The sequence below is a fragment of the Rattus rattus genome, chromosome 7, assembly GCF_011064425.1.
Source record: "Rattus rattus isolate New Zealand chromosome 7, Rrattus_CSIRO_v1, whole genome shotgun sequence".
In the NCBI taxonomy this organism is placed as follows: Eukaryota; Metazoa; Chordata; class Mammalia; order Rodentia; family Muridae; genus Rattus; species Rattus rattus.
In genome coordinates this window covers 90,458,992-90,486,940 of record NC_046160.1, presented here as the reverse complement: position 1 = coordinate 90,486,940, position 27,949 = coordinate 90,458,992, and the positions used below count along the sequence as shown (strand labels likewise).

General features: G+C 46.3%; 1 protein-coding gene across 1 annotated transcript in view; it reads right to left on the bottom strand.

Moving 5' to 3' along the window:
• Nucleotides 1–4,330: 4,330 nt before the first annotated feature.
• Mthfd1 (methylenetetrahydrofolate dehydrogenase, cyclohydrolase and formyltetrahydrofolate synthetase 1) overlaps nucleotides 4,331–27,949 on the bottom strand; it is a 66,614-nt gene continuing 42,995 nt past the window's right edge. Inside the window, exons 17-28 of the mRNA XM_032907964.1 lie at nucleotides 25,378–25,454; nucleotides 24,472–24,612; nucleotides 22,783–22,851; nucleotides 22,134–22,245; nucleotides 21,900–22,039; nucleotides 18,799–18,840; nucleotides 14,594–14,694; nucleotides 13,644–13,821; nucleotides 11,342–11,449; nucleotides 10,742–10,894; nucleotides 6,482–6,575; nucleotides 4,331–4,689 (exon numbers count right to left, since the gene is read on the bottom strand). Coding sequence (XP_032763855.1) covers nucleotides 6,486–6,575; nucleotides 10,742–10,894; nucleotides 11,342–11,449; nucleotides 13,644–13,821; nucleotides 14,594–14,694; nucleotides 18,799–18,840; nucleotides 21,900–22,039; nucleotides 22,134–22,245; nucleotides 22,783–22,851; nucleotides 24,472–24,612; nucleotides 25,378–25,454 — 1,211 coding nt within the window. The 3' untranslated portion in view covers nucleotides 4,331–4,689; nucleotides 6,482–6,485. The remainder of the gene's footprint in view (nucleotides 4,690–6,481; nucleotides 6,576–10,741; nucleotides 10,895–11,341; nucleotides 11,450–13,643; nucleotides 13,822–14,593; nucleotides 14,695–18,798; nucleotides 18,841–21,899; nucleotides 22,040–22,133; nucleotides 22,246–22,782; nucleotides 22,852–24,471; nucleotides 24,613–25,377; nucleotides 25,455–27,949) is intronic.

The window sequence follows — 27,949 nt, the reverse complement described above, 5'->3', positions numbered from 1 at the left end:
TCCCTCACACATGCAGGCAAAACACCAATGTACATAAAAGAAAAACAATTTAAAAAAAGAGACTTTTTCTTGATTTGCAGAGGACCAGAGTTCACGCCTTCGTGCATGTACGCACACACCAAAGCATTTGCCTGGTGTACGGTTTGGACGTAGTGAAACAAGCCCGTGATCTCAGTACTCAGGAGGTAGAGACAGTAGGATGAGACTTTCAAAGCCATCCTTGGCTACATGGGGAGTCTAAGGCCAGCCTGGGCTACATGAGACCCCCATCGTAAAAAATCAAAATGAATTTGGCTTAGCTCTGGTCATCCAGCAAACACAAGTGTGTGACATGGTCTTTATATCCCCATGCAGGTTTGACCCTGCTTCTGGCAGTTTTGAACTTGAAACAAGCTGGAAAAAACTCCTAAGTTGCTTCAAACCCAGCAGCCTTGGGAGTTGGTAGTCATTTTATGAAAAGGAGGCTCATCCAGATGAGGAGGGGGTAACCTAGTTATCTTATTAGGAGCTGGGTGTAGTGCAATCCCAGGACTCGAGAGGCTGAAGCAGGACAGACAGTAAGTCCCTAGCCGGGCTGTGCCACACAGCAAGACCCACTTGAAAAAACACAAAAGAGCATCGGGCAATGAGGGGTGCAGGCTGAAGAGCAAGGAGGAGCACCTTAGAAACGCAACTGTAGCTCTCCCGCGCCTGCCTTACCCCTAGGAGTAAGCGAGCTGACCATAGTCTACGGTTAGGAGGTGGAGAGGCGGCTTACCTCATGTTCCAAGGGAAAATAAGATTTATATGATCAATAACTTATCTGACATCTTTCTTTCATGCATAGACAATGCACCCAGTAAGAAGAATGAGGGAGGAGGGAGAGGAGGGGGAGAGCAAGGGGAGAGAGAATATTACTATAAATAAAAGCCTGCATTTTGGCTTTTCTTTAGGATATGGCTAGAACTGGAGGCCAGATGTTTGAACAATGCCCCTCATGCACAGAAGAGAAAGAAACCTGTCACTCCTAAGCACACTCAAGTGACAGGGCCGTTGAAGCTATTACCGTATTGTTGCCTGCTACTCCATCTGACTTATATAATTAGGAAATGAGCTATAAATACCTTCCCAATCTGAGGAGGGACGCTCCTCCTCACAGCTTATCAATGTCACAGATCCAGCGTGCCAATGAAGTAGCCTACATGTGTCTGAGCGGCGCTGAGCTGACTATACCATCCCCTCCATTCTGGTCCCCATCCACAGCGCAGGCTTCAGCTACAAAAATGGTCTTGACTCCTCCATGTTAACCATTGTCATGTCCTTGAGCCTGTCTCAGAATAAGCCTTCCGCGGCACCTTTCTCTGACACTCCATCTAATGAACCTGCGGCCCCAGGTCCTTGGTGGTTTGATCCATGTGTGGGCACCATGAAGGCTGCAGGAGCCAAGCGCCTTACTTGTCAGTACGTACACACTGCTGTCACCCTCAAATTATGCGTCTATGAACCTTCAGTGGCAGCCAGGGGCACAATCTGTTTACCAGGGATCCTACCAATATGGAGAGGGACGGGCCAGCGAGGGAACCCTTGGAACTGGAGGAACTGTGCTAGTGTCTTGTTGAAGGGCTAGGACTTGGGCTGGTGACACTGACAGGTCCCCAGTACACTAATTCTTCTCTAGGTATTTTACACAAGTGGCCGCAGATATTTTATGCCCCCTTTCACCGTGGGGATAGCTCTGCAAGCTTGTATTTGTGACACCTTTGAGCAAAGATCCAAGAACCCTTGCCCATGAGGATTTCTCAGCAGCCACCCTGACCTCATTTCTTCTGTAAAGTTTCATGCACTTTGGTTGCCTCTTCCTCTGGAGTCAAGCAGAATGGACCCGGTTCCCTTTGCACAGCTTGGTAGGAGCTGCCTTCTAGGAACTGCTGACGGCAGCAGAGAGCAGAGGCTTTGGAAGGGGACAGCAGCACCAGCACTAGAATCCCCAAACGCCTTTCTGTTATCATGAGGAGATAAGCCTAATTGATTACAATTCACCTACACATTCCCAAGCAGGTGTCAGCTCTTGTTATGAAGCTGGCGACTTCCGTCTAAGCCATTTCATTGGCAGGAGGAGTTAGCTGTGTGGATGCTTGCATGTATGTTGCAAAGACACATGAGAATTTCCCATGTTATTTGTGAGTGGTGTATGTGTGCACGTGCATGCTTGAGTGTGGCTATTAATCAAACCCAGGGCCTTACACAGGGCTGGAGGGATGACTCAGTGGTTAAAGTGTTTGCTGCTCTGCTGTGCAGACTGGTACCCATGTCAGGTGGCTTAGAGATGCCTGGAACTTCAGTCTCAGGGGATCTAGTGCCACCGGCCTCCACGGGCACCAGCTTGTTCTCTCACAGATGCACATAATTAAAAATTAATCTTCCAGCTTTTCTTCTGTTTTTTGTTTGTTTGTTTGTTTGTTTGTTTTTGTTTTTTTTTTTTTCAAGCTGGGCTTTCTCTCTGTACCTCTGGCTGTCCTGGAACTCGCTCTGTCGGCAGGTTAGACTCAGATTCAGATCTTACTGCCTCTGCCTCCTAAGTGCTGGGACTAAAGGTATGCACCACCGCACCCAGTTTAAAATCTTAAAAAATTAACTAAGACCCCATTCCTTTAAATCTAAGCACTCTGAAGTCAGGAACAGGAGGATTTCGGTGAGTTCAAAGTCAGCTAGGCTCATTCATAGTAAACTCCAGGCCAGTGCGTGAGTGATGTACAGTGAGACAGACCTTGCCTCCAAAAATACAAACAAGAAACAAACTTTGGGATCTGAAGAGATCCTCAGTGGTTGAAAGCGTTTGTTACTCTAATAGAGGACCCGAGCTTGGTCTCAGCACCCAGGTGAGGCAGCTCACAAACACTTCTAAGGCCAACTCCAGGGGATCAAACACCTTTTAGCTTCTACAGGCACCACCTATATGAAAATGAACTTAGTGAACTTAATAATTTATTATTGCATTGGGGTTTACCACCTTATATCTCTCTCCATATTCTCTGTATTTTGAATGGAAGTTCGGCAATATGGAGGAAGCCCTTTAACACTACGATCTCTAAGTCACTGTGTCTCATAAGACTGCTTCTTTCCTGTTTGGAAACGGAATTCCTATCGAATCCCATCCTGGATGGTACTGTCTAGATTATTTTGAAAGTTAGGAGAAAGACGCTTCCTATTACGGACAGCAATGAGTATTCCAAATGTGCCAGGCACTGTACAAAGCTCCTTATAGAACTCGTTTGCCTGCCTACAGAACCACCCACAAGGAAGCAGAACACGGCCTTATCTCCACAAACCAGGTGAGGGGGCAGAGAGGTGGGTGAGGGAGCAGAGAGGTGGGTGAGAGACAGAGGTGTATGAGGCAACAAGGGGCAGAACTGAGCCCTCCTTTGCCATTCGCTGCCATTGTTTCTTCAGACCACAGAACTGTATTACAACACTGGTGTGGACCCATGGGACTAAGAATAACAATGGCAAAGGAGCCTGGGAAGACAGCTCTGTCCACATCAGCAATGTTTAATTAGCTTTGGGACCAGGGGGAGGCAGAATCTGGAAGGAGCCAATGCCAGGAAGACAGGAAAACAGAAGACAAGTGAGAAGAGAAGTTAGGACATTCTAGAAACTTCAAACAAAACCTCACAAGATCATTCTGTATAGAGAGGTAGAGCCTAGGGACTTAGAAGTCAACTAGCAAACATTTGCTGAGCCCATGGACCGGAAAGGCCCACATAAGGGGGTGCCACATTCTTGAGGACCTGAAATGGATTCAGCATAGATGTCTATTGCCAGAACAGATAATTAAAATGTGGTACATACAGAAAACAGAATTGTATCCAGCCATAAAAGAAAATGAAATTATGAAAATGGATCATTGAATTAAGTGAGTTATCCTAGGCTCAGAAGACAACGGTGGCTTATTCACTGCTGCATGCAGAGTCTAGCTTCTGTTAAATAGGTATATCCAGGTGGGAGGAAACAGGAGCAAAGTCAGGAACCCAGAAAGGGGCCCATGGGAGAGGGAAGGGGTGGTAATAGCAAGATAGAAGGGGGAAAAAGGTTGTGGGGGAAAATCAACCAAAAGAAGCGCGCGCGCGCACACACACACACACACACACACACACACCCCAGTAACAAAAACCAATAGCACTAAGGCAATGGTTCAAATGGGAATCCCAAATATGTCAAGACAAACTTTCATACAAGAATCAGCAGTCCCTCTGCAGAGTTCAGTCAGACAGGAAGGTAAGAAACAGGAAAGCAAGTCTACCTCTTTACCCTCCTCCACCCACACCCTTTCAGGTCTCCTGTCCCCACCCCCTTAAACAACAGATCACAAGTGCCTCTTGCTTCTTTAGCCCCAACCCTGACACATCCATTGGATAGATGGCCAGGGCCACCATTCTACTATTGTATCTAGGTCTACCAATGTCACAGTGTACGTTTCAACACCAAAGTAGCAAAATTATTTCATTTATTCTGTGGACTTTATGTAAATAGACATGATTTATGTTAATTTATACATGATCTGAATTAAGGCTATGAAAGGCTTTAGAGAAACTTCCACTATTTCTGAAGCTCTTCAGGGCAGGCACAGACTTTCAAGACTTCTCTGCACACTTCCTCAGTGGGCCTGAACAGACACTGGCCAGACAGAGTAGCCTCTTGGAGATGGAAGATCTGGAAAGAAAAGCAGAATGAATGAATGAATGAATGAATGAATGAATGAATGAATGAGTGTTTTCTCTAAGCACAGCAGTTTCCTCTCCTTCCACACTTTATCATTTTCCAGCTACATCTCAAAGCTGTTCACACGTACAGCCTTCCCTCTGGGTGAGTCTTCCAGGGCCTGTCCACATATGAGCTTGAAAACAACCCAGAGTGTGATGGTTGTGTGAGCACTGCTAGACGGAGCAGAGAGCCGGGACCATGTCCTAGAGTACACTAACCCTGTGCCGAAAGTGCTTCCCTAGACCAGGTGCTCTTCTTACTCTCTTCACATGGTCAGAAGGAAGGCCACGGCTGGCCTCCTGGATCTCCACATTCTCAGGGCAGGAGGTTACTTTATTATTACCCTGTAGCACCCACTTCCCAGCTCCTTTCAGTCTTCCTGCCTGCTCTGTACTAGACCAGAAACTCATAGCCATGCGCTCCTGTCAGACCACTGGCCCCATTTGCTACTGTCCAAATTCGTTGCCCTAAAATTCATACCTTCCCCTTGGTTTAGTTCCTCATTTTGCTGGAGTAGATTACATCGTTAAATAACCTCCTAGCAGAAGTGGGGGTGGCAACCCTTTACCTTCTGAAAATACCTTGGCAGATTTGGCCAGGGATAAACATAGGATGAAAGTTATCTTCCCCTCACACATTTAGAGACATTCCTCTGCTGTCTAAAAGCTCCTTATTGCTGATAAGACAGGCATTCTGTTCTCATTCCATGGCCCTGACTGCACCAGATAGGCTGGTCACATCTCATTCTTCCACCGACAGGCTGTTTTTTAATTCCTTGGAGAGGAATGTTGAAGATTTTCCTGCTTGACATTTTTGAGATCTGAATTAAATGTGTCACTGTGGTGAGTACATAGGGTCCAAGAACTCCAGAATTGGTTCTCTTTTCTTCTCTGCTTTCTGGAAGATTAGCCAACTTCTGTCTCTGTGAGTGTATGAGTGCTTTCCTGGGCACTGAAGGTGGTTCACACAGGCTGCTCCACCATCATATACCCCAGCCTAACTCCTGCCTTCTGTCCTCCTGTCTTTCCTTCCTTCCTTCCTTCCTTCCTTCCTTCCTTCCTTCCTTCCTCCCTCCCTCCCTCCCTCCCTCCCTCCCTCCCATTTTTGTGAGGCAGGGTTTCTGTGTGTAGTCTTGGCTGTCCTAGAACTCACTCTGTACACCAGGATGTCCACATGGCTTTGCTCCGAGTGCTGCAATTAAGGTGTGTGCCACCACCACCCAGCTCTGTCTTTTCAAGGCACAGATGGACTTGGGGCCACTCCTGCCTCTACTACATCACCAACTCTGAGCCTCCTGGGGATGCTAACACCCGCTGCAGGCCTCCGTAGTGGCCGGGCTGTCCACTTTCTCCCTGCACTGCCATGGGCATTGGAGCCCTCCTCTTCCAGACTGGAATGTGAGTGTTTAATTTACTGATTATTGTCAAGTATCTTTCCTGATTACCATTGATTCCTTCTCAATGAATCTGGTAGGAAATATTTGGAAATCACTTGAATCTGAGTGTTTGTAGACTCAGTTTGAGCCTTAGAATTCATGAATAAGCTAGAAAGTAAAAACATTAGAACAAATACACTTTCTGCAGGGCAGGCAAGACTGGGAAAGGCACCGAACCAGAAATCTCAGGACTCCTCTGACCTCAACACATACCCTCCCCACCAGATACCCCTCTCTGTTCCCATAAGATCAACAAATACACAAATGTAAAAAAAGGCAAACAAGAAAACCCCAGTAATAGCTCACCTGTTTAAAACAATCCATTCACTTGTTCAGTTTCAGGGTCCAAATCGATATCATAAAAACAGGGTCGCGTAGGGAGTCCAGGCATTGTGCTCATCTATGAGGCAAAACAGCATTACAAAGGAACTCAGGGGACCAGCAGGATGGCTCAGTGGCTTTTATTTTTGCACTAAGCCTGACAACCTGAGTTTGATTCCTAGGACCCACAGAGTAAGAGGCAAGAATCAACTGTTACAAGTCATCTGTGAGCTCTACACATTCAAAACACACACACACACACACACGCACACACACACACACACACACACACACACACACCCCACACACACACATTCACCGTATATCATACACAGACATATACACACATATACACAAGCTTACCACACATCACACACATACCCACTCATTTACACACGTTTACCATATACCACATACCATTCACATATAAGCACACACACACACACACGCACACACACACACAGACACACACACACACCGTAATAATTATTGACCTTCCCTTTGTGCCTTGCAGCAGCCACAGGACCAGACACACCTTTTAAGCCGTCAATGCAGGGGTATTCTTCCTCTTACATATTAAAAACCCAGTCACCGATCCAGAGATGAACTCAACAAGAAACCCTCACATCCCTCTTCAAGCCAAAGCCCAGGCCTCACTCTGACCTTGCACGGGACAGTGAGGGCTGACGTGGAGGGGAAGCACGGTCCTGCACCTGCGAGGCACTGTCAGATGCTGGAGAAGCCGGGAAGCTCGCCACTCACTTCCCTATGCTTCACACGACCAAAGGAAGCTGGGACACCCTGTAATCCCAGCACTGGGGAGGCTCAGGTAGGACTGCTGGGAGTTTCAGACCAGCCTGGGTTAACACAGACCAGGGCTACCTAGCAAAACCACCTCTCAAAACAGCTACACAAAGCACCAAGAAGAGGCACAGCACTGGTCTGCTTTTGAATTTTCCTTCAGTGATTTTGCTTGCATAGAAGCCCATGTGATTTCTGTTGCAGTGACTTGACATTGCGATTCATATCCTTTAAGTCGGGCCAAGACATTTCTACATTTAGCCTGGACGGGCTGACGGTCTCTATTCTTATGATCGCAGGCTTCTGAAGCTAAACTTGACGCTTCGCGCGATGCTTGTGCTTGCCTCTTTTCTGAACACTTGGCTCTGCCATTTACCAGCAAATTCGCATGGCTTGTAACTGAGAATGTGGTACATGTTTTCTGTCATACTGCCTGTATAATGAACATATACACGCTCCAGACCAGACCCAGGAAGGAAGACAGCTCAGACTCCAGTTCTAAAACTTCACTATACAAATGTCACAAAACAGATGAGTCATTTTCTGTAGCAAAACATCAATATTTGGGAAAAACCTAAGCCTGACATCTGAGCACACCGATCAATACACTCTGAGGTGGTACACGGATCCAACAACTGGCTTCTGTCAAAGCATTCCGTAGGAAGGAGGGGACAGAGGGGAAAGGAAAGAACTGGTCTTCAGAACAGCCCGGAAGTCAGCATCACACAGGCAAAGGCTGGACGCCACTGAGCCAGAAATGCACGCGTGTGCTAGCACAAACTTCTAGATGCGGCTGCTAAAGCAGCAATGGGTAGGACTTTCAGTGGTTTTATTCTTTCTCAAAGAGGAAGACCTGCCCCTGTAAACACTGGTCACCGAGAAGCGGGAAATCAAATGAGCGATGTGTATACTTACACACAAACCTAGATATGAAACTCTGAAAAGCCACCACACGCTGAAGTATCGCACACCTAACTCTGCCAAGATCCCAATAGCAACCAGGAGTCGCTAAGGTTGTTTGACTTTGGTTGTTTTTTGCTAGGCCGAGATCGAACCCAGGTCCTTGGGCATACCAGGCAATGAGTTATATCCCCAGACTCCAGCAAGTATTAGAATACAGTTATTAAGAATAATTAAGGTGGGCCATATATGCCTTTAATCTCAGCACTCTGGAGGCAGAGGCAGGCTGTGATCACAGAGGATGTCTGTGAGTTCAAGGCCAGCCTGGCCTACAAGTCCAGGTACACAGAGAAATGCTGTCTTGAAAAAAAAAATTAAGGTGACTCTTGAAAACCTGTGTCACTCTGAGACTGTGACAACCAAAGTTATGTTTTAATCACTGTGCCTAAGAGCTCCATGAAACGAAAGTGCCCCTGACTCGGAAGCCCAAGGACAATGGTTCCTGGGATGCTGGAGGCTGTTGTTTATGGAGACAACAATCCATGTTTTCACTCCCCTAGCAAGTTTGTTTGACCCAACTGCAGCCGATGTAGATCATGGATAGGCTGGAGGTATGCAGACAGAACTACGTCAGCATATCGCTTGCTGACTGGACCTGACAGGAAATACAATGGCCTCATGGGTGCCTCTGCAAAATGTCATTTGTTATAATTTTCTGGAAACCCAGGAATAGACCTGGCTAAAGTCCATGATCCTGGCCAGTATTAAATTAGAGCTTGATGGGGTTGGGGATTTAGCTCAGTGGTAGGGCACTTGCCTAGCAAGCGCAAGGCCCTGGGTTCGGTCCACGGCTCCGAAAAAAAGAAAAGGAAAAAAAAAAAAATTAAAGCTTGGTTTATATTAAAGCTTGCTTGAAATTTGGTTCAAAATTATGGTAGTGGTCTTACTCTCACCTGGTGGGATTAACAGCAAAATACTGCCCCTTTCCTATTCTTTCTTTCTCTTAATGTCCATATTTAAATCTATAATCTATAAATAAAAAAATAGTAAGTAATACAGTTAGTCAGCCAGGCATGTTGGCATTTTGGAATTTGGTTCCTTTTAAAAGAAACAAACAAACCAAACCCAGGAATATAGTAAGAACTACTTCTGTTTAATCCCAGGTGTGCAGATGTGGGTCGCTTTGGACTGCAGTGGCTGAGTGTGATTTGCCTTGTGCTCCAGCCGAGGCATGATTTTGCCAGCTGTAGATGGTTTCTGAGACTGTGTGATGTTTGGAATTCTAGGAACTTTTCAGAAGATATATTTGCCAGAACCTTGAGAGGCAGGGTTGTTGGTGGTCGGTTGTTCAAGGGGTTTAGCTGTGGTTTGTTAGCAGTTGTACTCAAAGAAGAATTAAATTAAATTCAAGGAACCCTCTCCCCCAATCCTTTTTACTTTGCCACGCCTATCTAGTGATAGGGGTTGAAACCAGGGTATAAAGGGTGGGAAAAAGAAGAACCCACAGCGTAGCAAAGACTAGCTACACTAACCTTTTTGGGTACCAGGTACACAAATGATACACAGATATACATGCTGGCAAAATAACCACACACATACATTAAAAACCAAAAAGAAAAGGCTGTAAGTTATCAGGGAGATGCTGGATGGCACAGGCTCTGATCTTAGTCCTGGGGCTGCAGGGAGGATCTATGTAACATGCTTAGTAAACAAATCCGAAAGGATAGGCTAATATGGCGCATAGCCTATGCACAGCTGTATACTTCAAATCACCTCTGGACAACTTGTAACACCCAACACAATGTAAACACTATATGAACAGCCATTGCATTATTTAGAAAACAGTGAATCTATACATACTCTATACAGGCACTCTTTTTTTCCCCCATAACAATGTTGTTTTGGAAACCAAGTTAGAAGTTTTACTAAAGATGCTTCAGTATAGGCCTGAGCAAGAGAACTGAACGGAAAGGAGAGGCCGAGATAAGAAAAGGGCATATGGGTGGTGGACTTCTCAGAGAGTAGCAGCAGGACACATACCCGAAGGTGGGCACTGGCTCTTTAAGGGAGAGTTGCTGGTTTTGTTTGAGACAGGGTCTCACTATGTATGCAGCCTTGGCTGACCTAGAACCCATTGAGTACACTACAATAGCCTCAAACTAACAACAGACCTCCTGCCTCTGCACCCCAGGATGACAGGCGTGTGCCACCATACCCAACTCCCATTATCAACCCACAGACAACTGAATCAGGGGATGCTGAAGCCATGTACACAGAGAGCAGACTGAGTTTTGGCATCATCCAAGTCCAATTAGACCCATGCTGGATTTAAGCAAGAGCAAACTGCCACCGGGAAACAGGAGTCTTACTCAACAGAGGTAGGAACAGTGTTGTTACTGCATGGTCCATATCAAGACCAGGATTAACCGGGACAGGCCTGGTTACACCTTTCTCCTACACAATGACAGTCCGGCACCTTCTGACAGCCTGACACATTCCAGAGGAGAAAGCAATGAACAGGTTCTAAGTGCAGCCTCCACTTACCGTTCCTACTAAAGGGTACAGGAAACCAGCCCCAACGCTGGCCCGGATGTCCCGGATGGGCAGAACGAAGCCAGTAGGTACCCCTTTTTGCTCTGGGTTGTGAGATAAAGACAAGTGTGTTTTGGCCATGCAGATGGGTAGATTCCCAAAGCCCTGGGTGGGAAAAAGGAAACATGGGTGTGACTACACAATGAAGAACATCTGGATGTCGTCCTCAGACTGAGATGGCTGTCTCACTGCACACCCACCCTGCCTTACTAACTACCCTCCAGCTTAGTTACTGCAGACCAAAACAAAAGAGAATCCCTGTACGGGAAGGCGAGAAGTACGTAACTATAGTCTACAAATGACTGTTTGACTTCCATCCAGATAATCACGCCCAGTACATCCCAGAGTTGTCTTAATATTCCAGCAAGACACTCTGTAATTCCTCCCGGCTTTTCTAGACGCTCATATACACTTATAGGTAAATGCAGAATTTAGAACCTCTAACTCAAACCCAGCATTCTGGGAGAGGAGGTTGCAATCTGGAGGGTTAGCGTGTAGGAAGTCAAAAGACTGGGGAAGCTCAGGGTCCAGGCCTCAGGTACGAACACCTACCTGCTTTGTGTAGATTTCTGCTTTGTTTTGTGCTTCAGGGAGCAATTCGATGTCATCGGCCCCGTAGATCTTCTGTGCAATAATCCTGATTTTATCTTCAACTGAGAGCTGGTGTACAAGAGAGAGGGGGACTGTGACTGGACGCATGCGAGGATTCATGGCAAGGACATTCTAGATCAGTGCCCCCAAAAGGGACACAATGCATTTTATGTGCTACAGGAGTGCAAATAACTTCAGAGTTTTTGGGAGTCAAAACGTTTAGCTAATTTGATTATTAGAGGTGATGAAGATAAAACCCAAGGCTTTGCATAGTCTAGAGTAACACTATCCCTAAGCTAGAGGTGTAGCTTAGGGTTAGAAACATTTTCTTATAATTAAAAAACAAACAAATAACCTACTTACTGCCTGTGTATAAGCACGTGGGAATGCATTTCCCATTGCTCCTGTGCCAAGACCAGAGGATAATTTGGAAAAGTCAGTTCTCTTTCAACAGTGTGGGTTCTGGGGATTGAACCCAGGTCATCCAGTTTGCTGCAAGTGCCTTTATGTGATAAGCTATCTTGCCAGCCCAGAACCACTTTATACAAAGTTCCAGATTTGGTAAGTGGAAAATATCTCACAGATGAAAAGAGCAAAGTTGTACCTATAAAATACAAACTTTACTTTTTACTAAACAGTGACTGCTTGGGAGTTGGGGGGGGGAGCTTCGGAAAGTGGAGACAGAAGTTTGCTCTCGGTAGTGGCTTTAGAAAGATGCAATGATGTTCATATGCATCTTATAATTGCAACTTCTTAAATGCCAAGGCACATTTAGAACCTCAGAAGCAAAAACACTCTGGTTGAGGGGTGATTTAAGACTCATAGATGTTGAATAATACAAAGTGAGCCTCCAGTTTCCAGAACAGAGAAGAGCTCCCAGAGAACTGGGTCCTATTCTCTCCCCTTTTCAGGTCACCTGCCAGTCCTAAAGGTCTAGGGCTCCTGACTCTGGACAGTGGCTTGGAGAAGGGTCTTACAAGTGCTTCTTACTTGTGTGTATTATGTTTATAGCATTTTCTAGAACGGTGACCGTTCGAATAAATTTCCAAAGCCATTTACAAAACCAAAGCTCAATAGGAGAATGTCATCATCAACAGAAGTATGCTAAGAAAGTCTCCATGTATTATGCAAACGTATGTGCACAGTGTAGAGAACAGGCAGACATGTTATTAAAACTGCAGAATAGGGTTTCTTCCTTCCAAGTGTGTGTGTGTGTGTGTGTGTGTGTGTGTGTGTGTGTGTGTGTGTGTGCGCGCGCGTGTGTGTGTGTGTGTGTGTGTGCGCGTGCGTGCGTGTACAGAGAGAGGCTTCAGGATAACCTTGGGTCTTTCCCTTATCCCCCTTCACCTTGTGTTTTTGTGTCAGGGTCTCCCTGAACCTGCAGCTTGCTGATCTGGCAACACTGGCTGGCAGTTACCTCTACAGATAAACGTTTCCGGCTCTGGAGCTCACAGACATAAACCACTGCATCTGGTTCTTACATGTATGTGGTGCTGGGAATCTGAACTCAGGTCCATCCCATGCTTATGTGGCAGACACTTTAGTGACTGACTCATCTAATCCAGGCTCCAACCTTTCTTTGTGGCTATTTCCCAAAGTCTTTGAAAAACCATGCCAAAATGTAGCCTAGAAAATAGCAGAACTCTAATGTACACCTCAGGGTCCAAACAAAGTTTCTAATTACTGTTGACGGGATAACACCCTGTCAAATCCTGAAATGCAACTCCATGTTAGTAACGGCCTTCTCTGAGCTAACCGTAATGTGCCACGGGACAATCTGCTTCTTCTGTAAGGCCAGATGCGAGTTACCGGACTTGGTGATGGAGAGTATGATGAAGCCCGTGGAGGTGCTTTGGTTTAGGTACTGGGGTTTTTCTGAACTTGAGGCAACACGATACCAGGAAGCATTATTGAGAAGTGGTCAGAAAAATTTCCAGGGCCAGATAGAGCCAGCCCCTTGTCAATTTCTTACTACTTGGCTGATGTGGTTGTGAAAGGCTTCAATGTAGTGAGTCACACGGTTGGCTCCACCCACGAGGGATGTATATATTATAAGCTTTACAGAGTTAGGATGTGAGGTTATCTGTGTTTGTAAGACAGAGGTCTTGAGCTCAGAGTCCAGGCTGTGGTTGCGGGTGACTCACCCGTGAGGAACTCAGACTGGTAGGGCTACCAGTAGCTGTGTGCAAGTTCCACACTTGAGGCATTTTGCACTCAGAGTTCACTCCGGTTTGGTTCTGTTTGCATAGAGGGAGCAACCTACCTTGAGGTCATAGAGGAGCTGGAAGCTGCTGGGGGCCTGTGAAGCTCTCTGGACAGCCTGAGCCAGGGCTAAGGCTCCCTGGCCCCCTTCTGCCCAGTGGGTGCACTTGACAGCATCGAAAGCCCCATGCTCTCTGGAGAGGCGGCCGATGAGGTCCAGCTCAGCATCTGTATCTGTCCTGTACAGGAGGGCTTCATGTTAAGGAATGGAAGGGCTGGGCAGGGAGAGCATGTCTAGCTTATGCCACTAAAGCCCACGAGGATTACTGCCTGAGCAGTGGACACTATCCAGTCCTGCCTGCTTTACTCAGCTCTCTGACCTTTGGCCAGTTACATTATCTGTTCTTATTTGGCTCCTACAAAGGAAAACTGGAAAGAGTCACAGCAGTGCCACCCAGGGATGCTAGGAGGCTTAGACAGGAATGCGTTTAAAGTATGAGGAACAATCCCAGTGCACCACTGGGAATCGGTAAACACTAGCTTTAAAGATTGCTGCTTCCCATCGCGCTGTGGTGAGGCATTACTGCGCAACCCTAGACAGCGCTGAACGACCCACGCAGCTCCCGCACGAACACTTCGGGCTCAGTGCACTCAACTCTCAACACAACGTCCCACCTGACCCAGAGAAATGAAGACGTTCTGCAGGCTGTGCTCTCCTGTAAGCACAAAGCCTTGGAACAACCAAAAAGAACATTTCTTGTCGAGCCTGCGTGTTCTTCCCATTGCTCAGTAGAGAAGAGGGCCGTCAGGAGCAATCCTGACTTCTGGACCTCAGTGGTGAGGCAGCTAGCGTGTGTCTGCTGTGACACGCACGGTGCCTGTCACATCACAAGCAGTAACCAAGGGCAGTAAGTGAAGAGCTGAACAGAGCCGAAAGCAGCATGGCACTCGCTACGGGAGCTATTGTCTGGGATTTTCTACGCTCCTCCTCTCTCTGCATTTTGCACTTACTTGAATGCATTCATGGCCACGACGACAGGCACTCCAAACATTCTAGCATTTTCTATCTGTTTCCTCAAGTTACTGAAGCCCTTTTCCACCAGGTCCAGGTCCTGTAAAACAATAGCAGACCCTGTAAGGTCCAAGCTGATGGTTAAGACACAGCCTTTCCCCGGGGCCTGGAAGGCCCACTGCAATCCCAGCATTCAGCAGGCTGAGGCTGGAGGATAGACAAGTTGAGATTAGACTGGGAACACATTGAGTCTTGCCTCAAATTAAATAAATAAATAAATAAGATAATAAATAATAAAAAAGATAAGATAAAAAAATAAAAACAGGACGGGGTGTCTGAGCTGGAAGTGCAAGAAGGTGAACACCAGGAGGGCCAGCGATGCGTACCCCGCATGCTGCTGGTAGAGGAAGGAGAAGCGACCCCTGTCTACAGTACCGGACTGAAGCTGTGCTGTCTCCCTACACCTTGAGTACACGCAATGGCCTCTTTGCTCTTTGACGAGTTTAATGCCTCTGCTTAAATTACATCCACAGCTTGTGTGTTTACACAGCAGATTAGCTCCCAAGGTGCGTGACAAAACGGTGAGACTCTTCTCAGCGGGAACCATTTGATGCTGACAGAGCCCAGCACAGGACCCAGCAGCCATAAATCCTGTCGTGCAGTAAGCCAGTGAAGTTTCAGAGGACTTAATGAACTCAACCATGAGCCTTCCCGAGGCTAATAAAATAAGGAAATGCTATTTGGATTGAGCAGGATAACTCAGTGGTTAAATGTATACTTCCTCTTCTTCCACGGGAAATGAGTTTGGATCAAACGCCCAACTCACAACACCCTGTAACTCCAGGTCTACGGCTCATCCTCCTTTGGTCTCTTCAGACACCCCTCCCCCCACCCCATGTATGTGTTTGATTTCTTCAGACACCCCCACTCCATGTATGTGCTTGCACACAGAGACACATGAATAAAAATAAGCTTAAAGGAAAAGCCAGGAAAAGCCAGCACTGACTGCTCTTACAAGGGGCCCTAAAAACCACCTATAATTCCAGTCCCAGGAGATCAGATGCCCTCTCTGCTTCTGGGGGAGCCAGACATGCATGTGGTACACATGACACAAGTAGGCACTTCCCACATACATGTAAAAAACAGAGGTTAAAACAAAACACAGTGAAAATGATTGTTAGAGGATGAGGCCATAGCAGAGTTGGCAGAATACTGGCTTAGCATGAAGCCCCGAGTGTGACCTCAGCACTCATTAACCGGCTGTGGGGGCACATGCCCATGACCTTAGCACTTGACAACATAAAATGAAGGAGGACCGAAGGACACAGAAGCAAGCAAAACATTCCTGCACATGAAGCAATCTTGGAAATAAGAGTTTGTTCTGGCTGTGTACTGATCTTCTCATATGCCACCCCCTACAAGTACCCCACATGGCTGTGTACTGATATTCTCATATGCCACTCCCTACAAGTACCCCCACAAAAACTATAAAATCTAAAATTTAAAGGGAATAAATGAAAGAAACTAGCAGAAATATTACTTATTTAATCAGGAAAACCTCTTATTTGTGCATTGGTGTTCTGCACGTCTCTGTGTGAGGGTGTCCCATCCCCTGGAACCGAGATACAGATAGTTGTTGAGCTGCCATGTGGGTGCTGGGAAATAAACTCAGGTTCTGTGGAAGAGCAGCCAGTGCTCTTAACCACCGAGCCATTTCTCTAGGTCCCTACTTATTTCCTCACAAGACCTTACTATATTTTCTGGGCTCTTGTGATCCTCCTGCCTCACCCTCTTAAATGTGGGGATTATAGGAGTGTGCCACCATTCTTGTCCTTGAAGCATACCTTAAGGATATTTTTTTTCTTTTGGTTTTTTTCACTATGTAGCCCTGGCTGTCCTGAAACTCACCATGTAGTAGATCAGACTGGTCTTGAACTCAGAGATCTGCATCCCAAGTGCTTGCATTAAAGCAAGCCTGTGCCACCAAGCATGGCTACTTGTTATTTTCAAATTACATTTATTTGTGTGTGTCCCCCACTGTTGCTTTTACCATGGCGTTGAGTGTGGTGATCAAAGGTCAGTTTGTAGGGACTGGTTCTCTCCTTCCACTAGGTATATCCCCAAAATTTAACTATCTATTTTAGATGGATAGATGGATGGATGGATGGATGGATGGATGGATGGATGGATGGATGGATAGATAGGTAGATAGATAGACAGCGGTATATAGATTGGTGGATGGACAGGTATAGGGTCTCACGTTGCCCAGGCCTTCCTCAGACTTGCAATATAGTCAAGATGACCTCAGGTTTTTGATTCCATTCCTTCTCTTTCCAAGTGTGCCAACACTGACACTTGTGCACTAGCTTGGCTGGCCTTGAGCGGTAGTAGGGATTAAACCCAAAGCTTCGTGTGTGCTTGACAATCATACAACCAGCCACGGTACTTCCCCAGTCTAAAGAATATGTACTAACTGTTAAAGGAAACCCATTTAAAAAATATTCTTATAGTGTCTAATTTTCTTCTTTTTTTTTTTTTTTTAAAAAAAAAAGGGCATACCACTTAAAAATTTTAGGGTAGCACGCATGAGACCCATTTAGTGTTGGGTCTCATCCCAGTACTAAATCAAAATTAAAAAAGTAATTGTAACATCAAAGTATTTGTATTTTTAAAAATAAAAATATGGCCAGGTATAGTGTCACCACCTTTAATCCCAGCCCTCAGGAAGAAGAGGCAAGCATAAATATCTGGGAGTTCAAGGCCAGTCTGGGCTGCAGAGTGAGTTCCAGATTAGTCAGAGCTATAAAGTGAGACCATGTCTCAAGAAAAACCAATAAATAATAAAAACGTGGTTGTCTTCATAGAAACACGTTGGATCACAAGGATAACTTAGATGACTTGGTGCTTAGAAGTCTGAAACAGTGAGGAAGGAAGGAAGGAAGGCAGGCAGGCAGGCTAACGGCAGCATGGAACAAGCACCCTGTGATTCCCCTTTATTGTAATCTGAGACCAGACTCATCTCATGGTGTAAAACACATTCGTGTTCTTACCACTAGGCACATAAGAAACAATTAATATATAAGACCGGCTGAGAACAGTTTTAAATAAGCTGAATTTCTTAAATGAAGACACCAGCTGGGCCAGTTCGGGGCAGTCACTGTAATTAGACACAGGAAAGGCTGTGGGATAGCAGGAGGGCCAGAGCTGTGAATTCCCCTCCTACGCTTGAATCACACAGATGACCATAAAAGGCAAATCACAGTTCAGAAGACAGGCAGACTCAAGGCACCAACCATCTTTTTTTTTTTTCCCCCAGTCAATTTTGCAAACTTCATTTGGGGGCTGTACACTGACCCTGCACCGCCTGATAATGTAAGAGCCTCCAGGAGGACAGAGAAATTGAATCAACAGGGACAGCAGCTGACCCTGCATCTTATCCCCGTCGGTTATGTAATCACTCACAGTGGCCCTAGGGAAGTTTCTCTGATGGTAAATGATATCAGTATGAAGAAGAAAAAAAGAGCTCAGAACTGTTCCTTGAGCTCCTGCCCAATAGACCAAATCCATTTCCAGAAGATGGCCTCCAACCCAACCAGGACACTTACTGGCTCTATCCCAGGTCTTTAATTTGGGTTTGCAGAGAGAAGGTTATTTCTAAAGCTCTCTTCTTGCTAGATTTAAATGGCATTTAGGCCTTCTGCGTGACACAATGGGCAGGGCTTCGTAACTCCAGTACTACTGTCATTTTTATTACTGGGGTGGGGGTGCCTTACGCACCCTGGCTGTTTAACAACCATCTCTGTCTTCTACATAGCAGATGCCAGTATCACTTCTGGAAGCAGTTCTAACAATCGGAAATGACTCTCTCCAGCTCGGTATGGGGTGCCTCTAATCCTAGTCCTGGAGTTCAAGGCCAGTCTAGACTACGGAACAAGACCCCATCTCTCACAAACGGTAGCGAGCTTCCAGATGCAGACTTGTTCCCCAGGAGCAGACTGCCTATGACTCAAGACTGGTCTAGGGCAATGGCTTCTGCCCTCCTGTGAGCCAATTTTACTCACTGCTACTTCCTTAATGTGATTTTCAGTGCACTGCAGGCTTTGTCTCCGGCACCCCTAGACCTGTCTCCTTTGTCTTCCAGATGAAGACGTGCTGACTGGGGTATGGTTTCCTAGGACAACTGATCAGAGATAATGATAGTTACCTCTTCTGTGTAAGCCTTGGGAAGAGGCAGTCCAGCGGTGACCTGGAAGAAAGGAAAGAAAGTCAGGTGTGCTTCCTGTTTACTGGTTGAGCTAAGGTGACACTCAGTGCACAGTGACAGGCAAGTGGCTGCACGCTCCGGAGGATAAATGGCAGCAGTGTGAAGCTGTTTCCTGCCCCAAGGACTTGGAGCGTGAGACCGCAGAGCCGTGAGCAGTCAGGCGGTTCTTCGTGAGGTGAGATGAAGGCCAAGGTAGACAGAAATATGCTTGGGGCAAGACACGGATCCCAGTGAATAAAGCACACAACAGAGGAATGGAAGGCGAGTGTGGGGAAAAAGACAGCCACCTCCTTGAAAGTCACCACAGATGTCTAAGGTCAGGCCTGGAAGGCGCATGGCAGCTCAGGCCTTGGCGGGAGGGGTGGGGGCTGAGCTGTTGAGACAGAGAACAATAGAGCCAATGTGTGCCTGGACCCCTGGGTGACAGCAGGAGCACCACCACAAACAAGCTCCTCACCAACACACAGTTGGAGGCCAGCCTGCGCCCAAGAAAGGGGCTTGGGGCACAATGCTTTCTTCCGCTGAGGTAGCGGTAGAGGTATAAAGCAGTTAGACGAAGGGCCTGTCCTGATCTGGGAAGCTGGCTCAACCCCATTGCATGGTACAAGCAAATGGCTCAAGGCCGACCCGGTGGTCACTGTAGGCAACAGTGATTCAAAAGCCTCCAGCTGGGACTTCTGCTCTTCAGGAAGACTGAGGTCCGCATGTCCAGTCTATGGTGTTGAGACGCTTGAAGGCCACGTGGAGGATAAACAGGAAGCAGTGGCCTTCCATACAACTTCCCACAGGTCTGGCTCCAGGACCGCGGCGGACATGCAAAGCCTCCTTCCAGGACTGCCAGGATAGGGGCTCAACTCCCAGACAGGTCCAACTTTTCACTTTTCAACATAATATTGTCACCTACACGGTTCACACTCAAGACTGCACAAGTGAGGGGTTGGGGATTTAGCTCAGTGGTAGAGCGCTTGCCTAGCAAGCGCAAGGCCCTGGGTTCTGTCCCCAGCTCCGAAGGGAAAAAACAAAACAAAACAAAACAAAACAAAACTGCACAAGTGAGTTTAAAAAAAAAAATTCTCCTCCCCTAAGGGTTCATTGTTTTCAGTGAGTTTAAGGCTTCACTCACAGCTGCCCTTGGTCACTCTACAGTGTGAGGATGCTGACTGAAGTGTATTTGAGACAGGAATGCTGGGTAGAATCAGAAGAACACAGTCCATCTAGCATTCCTAGCAGAAAGAGGTGTCTGAGGTTGGGAAAGTCTAGTCAAGGCAACTCCGGCTAAGGGGCGCCAGATGTGATGGTGGGGATTAGGAAAGTGCCTTCACAGTGTGGTGAGGGGACCCAAGCCCTCCAGGGGGCCTGGGGCCAAAGCTCTTTCCCCAATGGAGCCTTCACTTTCTCACTGAGTGGGCTATGATCTCTGCAAGGGCTACGTGCAGAAGAAAATCCACTGTTTCTAGTGAACCAGACAGGAAAGACGGGAAGAGTGAACAGTGCCTATGTTTTGTTTCAGAAAATACAGTAGCTTTTCATTTAAAGAGCTTTTTATGTCAATATGGAACTCAGTTCTAATTTCAAGTATATTAAATATTAAACACCATAAATAAAAGCTTCTTTGGCCTTCAATAATTCTTAAGTGTACAAAGACGTTGTAAGGGCCTGGTAGTAAATATTTTTCAGGCACGTGCAAAGCTGCAGGCTTAATCGCCAGTGTAATACCTGCTTCCCCCAGACAGTGAAATACTTGTCGGGCACGTGCAAAGCTGTGGATCCAATCGCCAATGTAATCCGGGGTACAGGTACAGGCCTCCACAGACTCTCCTGTTAAACGCTTGACCACAGGAAATGGCCCTATTAGGAGGTGTGGCCTTGTTGGAGGAAGTATGTCACTGTAGAGGTGGGCTTTGAGGTCATTCATGCTGAAAGTCTCCTGCTGCCAGTGGATTAAGATGTAGAACTCTCAGCTCCTTTTCCAGCACCATGTCTATCTGCATGCCACCCTGTCTGTCCCACCATGGTGATAACAGACTCTGAAACTGTTAGCCAGCTCCGATTAAATATTTTCCTTTATAAGAGTTCCTGTGGTCATGGTGTCCCTCTCTTCACAGCAATAGAACCCAACTAAGACATCCCCCCATCCTGAAAACAAAGAAAAAAAATCTAAAACACTCAGGAATTGCTATGAGAACAAGTGTGTACCACCGCACCAGAAAATAGATTCTGTTCTGTAGGAAAGGGAGGCCTTGATCCCTAAGTCACAATACCAAAGCCTAAAGGATAGAAATGTAACAACAGTATACCCAACTTTGCATGCTGGTCTGAAGGAAAGAGGTGAAGCCAGGTGTGCTGCTACATTTAACCTCAGCCTCAGAGGCAGACACAGGAGGAGGAGGGGTTCTGTAAGGTGGAGTGAGGCTAGCCTGGTCTACATAGTGAGTTCTGGGACAGGCAGGGATACACAGAGAAACCCTGTCTTAAAAGGCAAGCAAACAGAAAAGAAGAGATTACTATAGGTGTAATTTCTAAGCAGCGAGAGTTCAGGAGAACATACAAAGTGCAGGTTGGAGCGAGCGAGCCCTCCCTTTGCCTGTACCAACCGGAGGTCCTGTCATTCATTCTTCACAGCCTCTGGCAGCCACATCAACTTACTGCAGGCTCTTAGAGCCCTGTCAGCCAGGACTGCTACTCACAAGCTGACTTCTGCTTCAGCTCAGTGCTTGGCTGGCTGGCTGCCAACATCAATATTAAGAAGGAAAATTGGATTTGGATTTATAAATAACTGGTTGACACTGTTGTTTTTTTTTTTTTTTTTATATCAGTAGAGCCAAGCACAAGCCCTTAGAGGGGGTTAGATAGGCAGTCAAAGACAGTTTGCATCTCCTCAAAATGCCTCAAGGGGCTCTGTCCCTGAGGGTGAGGTGGCCTGTACATGGCCACCCCTGGCCTTTGGCACCCTGTCCAGCGTGAGGATAAGTAAGAGCAGTGGAATGCAGGCAGACCCAGACACAAGTCATGACATCTCCTTCCCAGTCCTTGGTCCTCACCGTGGGGCCACCCCCGTGCATCTTAAGAGCCCTGACAGTGGCAACAAGAACCACCACGTGAGGCTGGAGACCAGAATACCGGCACTTGATGTTGAAGAACTTTTCCATTCCTATGTCCGCTCCGAATCCTGCTTCTGTCACTGCAAGGAAGAGGAGCAACTGTAAAATCACCACGGCCACTGTGTGATGTAAGATAAAGACACGGCTGCCCACCGAGGATGCACGGGAACCTACCTACAAAGCCCTCAGGGCCAACCAGCTTGAGTGCAATCCGGTCTGCAATGATGGAGGAATTCCCATGTGCAATGTTGGCGAAAGGCCCAGCGTGGACAAATACCGGCGTGCCCTGTGGAGACCGTGACGTCATGAGCAAATGCCAACCTGGCTTCACAATGGGGTCACATAGGCCAAAGGGCTAGAATTTAGCTGGAATTTGGGGAGGAAAAACTCCAAAAACACCACCCCCTTTCCATGGCAGTGCTGGGAGTTAAATCCAGGGCCTTTTGTGTAGCAGGTAAATGCTGTCACTGACCTACACCTCTAGCCCCAAAGGCATACACCCTGTCACCCCAGCTACAATAAGAAAAAAAAAGGAAAGAGTTGAGCAATAGAAAAGGTTTCTACGGGATGGCAAGATGGCTCAGTGAATAAAGGAGATAGCCTCGCAAGCTTGGAGACCGGAGTTTAAATCCCAAAGCCCAAGTCAAAGTGCCAGGAGAACACTGGCTCCATGAAGTTGTCCTGTGACTTCTACATGCATGCTGTGGCACACGCAATGCTCCCATAACAAACTGACTTTGGAGAACCTTTCAAAAAAGGCGTCTGGTTCTGCCAGGAAAGGTTGGGCTATAATAACTCCGGACCCGGGAGGTACCCTGCTCACCTCTAAGGTCTGCATGAGATTGGGCTTGATCGCATCCTTCATGAGCACCGTCAGCGCCCCGCTCACGCCCTGCAAGACAAGCCCATGAAGCATCAGCTAGTGCGAGCAGAAATCCAATCTCCGGAAACCAAAACTCAGCACTCCGGGGCTTCTCATTCACTTTAACCATCTTGGAGCAATTAGAGCTCACACCTAATCTCAGCCATTCATCTTTAGTTCTTTTTTCCTGGCTGTGCTAGGAAGCCACCAGTTATCTTAGCAGGGAGAGGAAGCAGAATGAAAACGGCTTTTGCATACGATTTTCTGAAAAAGCGTGTGGAAACAAGCGCCCAATCAAGCTCTGCTGCCGGCCGATGTGGGGAACCCATTCAGACCAGTTTAGAGTGGATGGCACTTCCAGCAGCAAGGAGTTATTTATAACTGTGGTATCCGAGCAGAGATGGTATATAAATCAAATTCAATGTATGTTTCCCAAAGCGGAAGCCAGAATACTAGCCAGAAGTCTAATTTCAACTCCGAAATCCAGCTCCCTCTTTTAAGGCATCTAATCATGGCTGAACAGAACCAGTGGTGAGGTAAAACGGAGCAATGGTTCTCATTTAAACTCGACATGGATGAGGTTCTAAATCTAAGGTCTGGGTGTTAAAATTTAAAAAGCAAATTAACTGTGAAAACAAAATATTTCCCTCCTTTCCTAAATTTGTCTGCCATCACACCAGCCATACCGCGGTGTGTTGATACAAACAGTCCTTTAAATTTTGACCTACATACAGCAGGTGCGGTGGTACGTGCTGATTTAGGATTCATAGGTTCTCAACTTGAACGTGATGACCCCTTGGCAAACCTCTATCTCTAAAAAATATAACACGATTCATAACAGTAACAAAATTACAGTTATAAAGTAGGAACAAAAATAATTTTATGGTTGGGGCTCACCACAATGTGAGCAACTGTATCAGAGGGTGGCAGCATTAGGAGATTGAGAACCATTGTTATAATCACAGGACTTGGGGTTGGGGCCTAAACTAGGAAGATTGCTATTGATAAGGGAATAGCCTGGGCTACAAGGGCATAGTGGCAGACACTTTTAATCTCAGCACTTGGGAGGCGGAGGCAGGTGGAACTCTGTGAGGTTCAGGCCAGCCTAGTATACATTAGTCACACACACACACACACACACACACACACACACACACACACACACACACACACACACACACAGTGTTTGTTCTAGGACAGCCAGACATACATAGAGAGAACCTGTCTAAAGAAACAACAAAAACAAAACACCAAATGAACAAAACAGAAAGGCGCAACTAGAAGACTATCGGCCACACTGGCCAATGAGTCCTCCCAAGCTAAATGTTCTGGGGAGGCACCAAGGATGACAGTAAATACTTGGACTCTAGGTGTTCATCAAACTTTGGTCAGGGCTTGCTCAGGAGTCTTCCTTGATTCCTTGAAGGAAGAAGGCACCATTCAAGGCACCTGGCACTTGTGGCCCATTATAAGAGCCCAACACCTCTACCATCATTCGCTATGAAGAACTTTTAAAAATATAAATTTCATAATTTTTGCAATGAACAAAATAAGTCAATGAGTTAATTGCAACATTTTAAGAAGAGCATAATCTCTGTTTTTAACAATCACCGAAAGACGCCGGGATGCTAGGTGCTGCCTGTCACTTACCAGGTCTTCACAGCTGATAGGCTCCCCTTTCTTACTGGATGCTACCACCATTTTGCCCAGCCTTGCTCTCATGTCTTCCAGAGAACTAGTGAGGGCCAGGACTGCCATAATTTCACTGGCCACAGAGATATCAAACTGGGCCTGTGGGCAAAGAGATAAAGAAGACCCTTTGTGTCACACCAGAAGAACGAATTATCAGAGGCATCTCTTTTGGCTTAGACAAATAGCTAGCAAGGATGGACTAGAAATAACTAAGTAATCTTCCAACTGTCAAAATGTATAACTGTTCAGAAGCCTTGAATAATCGTTTTTTAAGTCAGTGTTCTAAGGGTTGTAATACTGGGGCAGTGCACTTGAGTAGCATGCACAGAGCTCTAGGCTTCATTCCCAGCACCTCATAAAACAGGTGTGGGGGTACATGCTTATAATCCCAGCTCACGGAGGAGCAGAGTTCAAAGTTCATCCTAAGTTTGAGACCAAGCTGAGCTACACAAGACCACCCTTAAAAATAAAACCCTGTAGCACGATCAGTAAGCTATGATTTTACCCCCATGAAAGCAGCCTGAAGGGAAGAATTGGTTACAGCTTCCCTAACACAAGGGGACAAAGCGGGTACTCTGATTCGAGGACATGTACTGTCAAATGGCCACAGAAGAGAAACGGTTTTAATTAATTTATATGCAAGAATATTCACTTGGATTCTCCACCTCCGGGAAAGAATGCTGGGGGGAAAGCACACAGGTGACACATGGATTTATTGCACAAGCTGTCAGGAGTGCTCTGTGCCACACCCACTCACTTCCATTTTAAAAGGGAGAAGGCAGAACAACACCTGCCGGTGTGGTCGGAGGGGAGGCGATGGAGGAGGATGGAGGCAGCGAGAGCTAGTTCCCATGGAGCAGTTACCGTGCGTGTGTGGCCTTTCTCGGTTGGAGCCTGTCCAATGGTGATCTTCCTCAGGAATCTATCGTTAGTATCCAGCACTACAGTGGAAAGAGAGGGCAGGAACAGTTTTTAAGAAAAGGTACATGAATGAAGGAAAGGGATATAGTTCAATGGTAGGGCAATCCAGTCAAGAAGGGAGGGAGGAAGGGATGAGGGAGGAAGAAGCACTAGGGTAGATAGCACACAGCTGGAACACCAGTACTCTGAGGGCTGAGGCAAGACAGTAACAACTTCAAGGTTTCCCAGACTGAGGAGCACTACCCTATCTCAAAAGTAAACCAACAATTCCATAAAGATGTAGGGACCATAAAGCTAAAGGGAGAAGCAGAATTTAGTATGTGTGTGCACATGTGAGTGTGTGTGCTGTTCCAGAGACACGGCTGTCTCAGTTCTAGAGGCCCTAGAATGTACTATGTAGTCCACACTGGCCTCAAATTTACAGAGATTCCCCCTGCCTCTGCCTCCTGGATTCCGAGACTGAAAGTGTGCATTACCACGTTCGCTTTAGCAGCAACAGAGTTTTTAAAACAAATCTAGCCTAACGATAGCTTATTAATACTTGGTTTCAAAATGGACTACAAATAGACTATGGTGTAAGAGACACAGCCACACACCAGAAATGCAGGGGATGGCACTTAAAGCAAAAGGAATGCGGAGTGGTTAAGCTTCGTTCCTTCTAAAGAATTCAAACAATTATGAAATCTGGACTCTACTTCAAAGCACATTCTATATCAGCAGAGAAACACAGAGACCCAGTTTATGAAAAAGCTGAGGTGTATATTGTTCTGTGGGTGACTCACTGACCATACACCCACAAAAGAGCTGTCAACACAGACCAAATGCTTGTGAAGCACTCCAGGTCTCAGGCCTGGCCTCTCCTTAGCACATTCTCTGGTGATGACAGACTATATACCCACTTGTACAACCTCAGGTAACCTGGACAGATCAACCGCCAGCCGACCCAAACTTCACTTCCTGGGACTCAGTACCCCTCACTGTTGACCTCACTTCCTGGGACTCAGTACCCCTCGATGTTTAGTGGACTCCTCCTTTTTCTTTCCCCATGCATAGAATCCAAAAATACATTATCTCATCTTTGCCATGGGTTCACAGAATCAGGCTCCCAGAGCCCTTGGAGCCTCAGGAGGGGTGTGGTCACCAGCAAGGACAAGCAATTGGAGGGATGCAACTTTCCGCTCCATCCAGAGAAACTGCCCCCCCCCACTGCACTGAGGAAAGAAAAGTTGAAGACTTATAAAACCATCACAATCATCATCATCATCCCTTTTTATTATTAATATAGTTAGTGGTATAAAACAATGAGTATGTATGTAGACCTTATGTAAGTCTCCATCAGGCTTTTCCCTAATTCTTTCCTTTGTAGCAAACCAATAAGCACCAAGAAAGGAAAAGTAGCCAGATGTGGTGCTTCATGCAGGGCTGAGAATCAAGAGTTCAAGGTCAGTGAAAGTTACATAGTAAAACACACTCTACATGTGAACACCCCCCCCCATGCACATGCTAAAGGAAATGACTAAACGATATATTAAATTCTCATAACAGATGGTGAGCATACTGCAGTGGGGTCTGGAGAGATGGCTCCATGGTTGAGAGCACTTCTATTGCACTCGCAGAAGACCAGGGTCCCGTTTCTAGCAGCCACATGGCACTCACAACCATTCACAGTAAGTCCAGCTCCACGGAGCTCAGGCTCTTGCCCAGTCTCCTTAGGCACCAGGCTTGGACATGGTGCTCATACATGTGTGTAAGAAAACATCCATACACACAATAAATAAGTAAATTTATTTAAGATATTAAAATGGGGCCTGGAGAGATGGTTCAGTGATGGCTCAGTGGTTAAGTGCACTGGCTGCTCTTCCAGAGGACCCAGGTTCAATTCCCAGCACCCACATGGCAGCTCACACTGTCTGTAACTCCAGTTCCAGGGGATCTGATGCCCTCTTCTGGTTTCTGTAAACACCATATACACATGGTAAACAGACATAGATGAGGCACCCATGCACATAAAAACCTTTAAAGAGAGGTACAGTGCTGGTCCACAGCTATAATTCAGGAAATCAGCCTCAGCTACACAGAGAACCCGAGACCAGCCTGGGTTACACGATGAAAACAAACACCAAAAACTCCAAAATAAACAGGACATTAGCAATCGCTGTGCCAGAAAACAAAACAAAACAAAACAAAAAAAACCCAAAAAACAAACAAACAAACAAACAAAAACAAAACAAAACAAAAAAAACCACCAAAAACCAAAAACCAAAAACCAAGAGAAAAGTTGGTAAGTCGGCCTTCTGGTGCATTCTCGAGTCTTGATGGAAATTTCTTTTCTGCTATGATACAGAGAGATGGATAGAAAATAAAATCCGAAGCTATGCTAATTGTACACAGAGAAAAACAACATATGGCCATGAAGTCAGGCAAACGTCTAAAGGCTGGCGAGTGTGTTACAACGAGTTAATAAAATGAGAAATGATTAGTAGGATAAGGAGATATATGAAAAATCAAGTTGCTG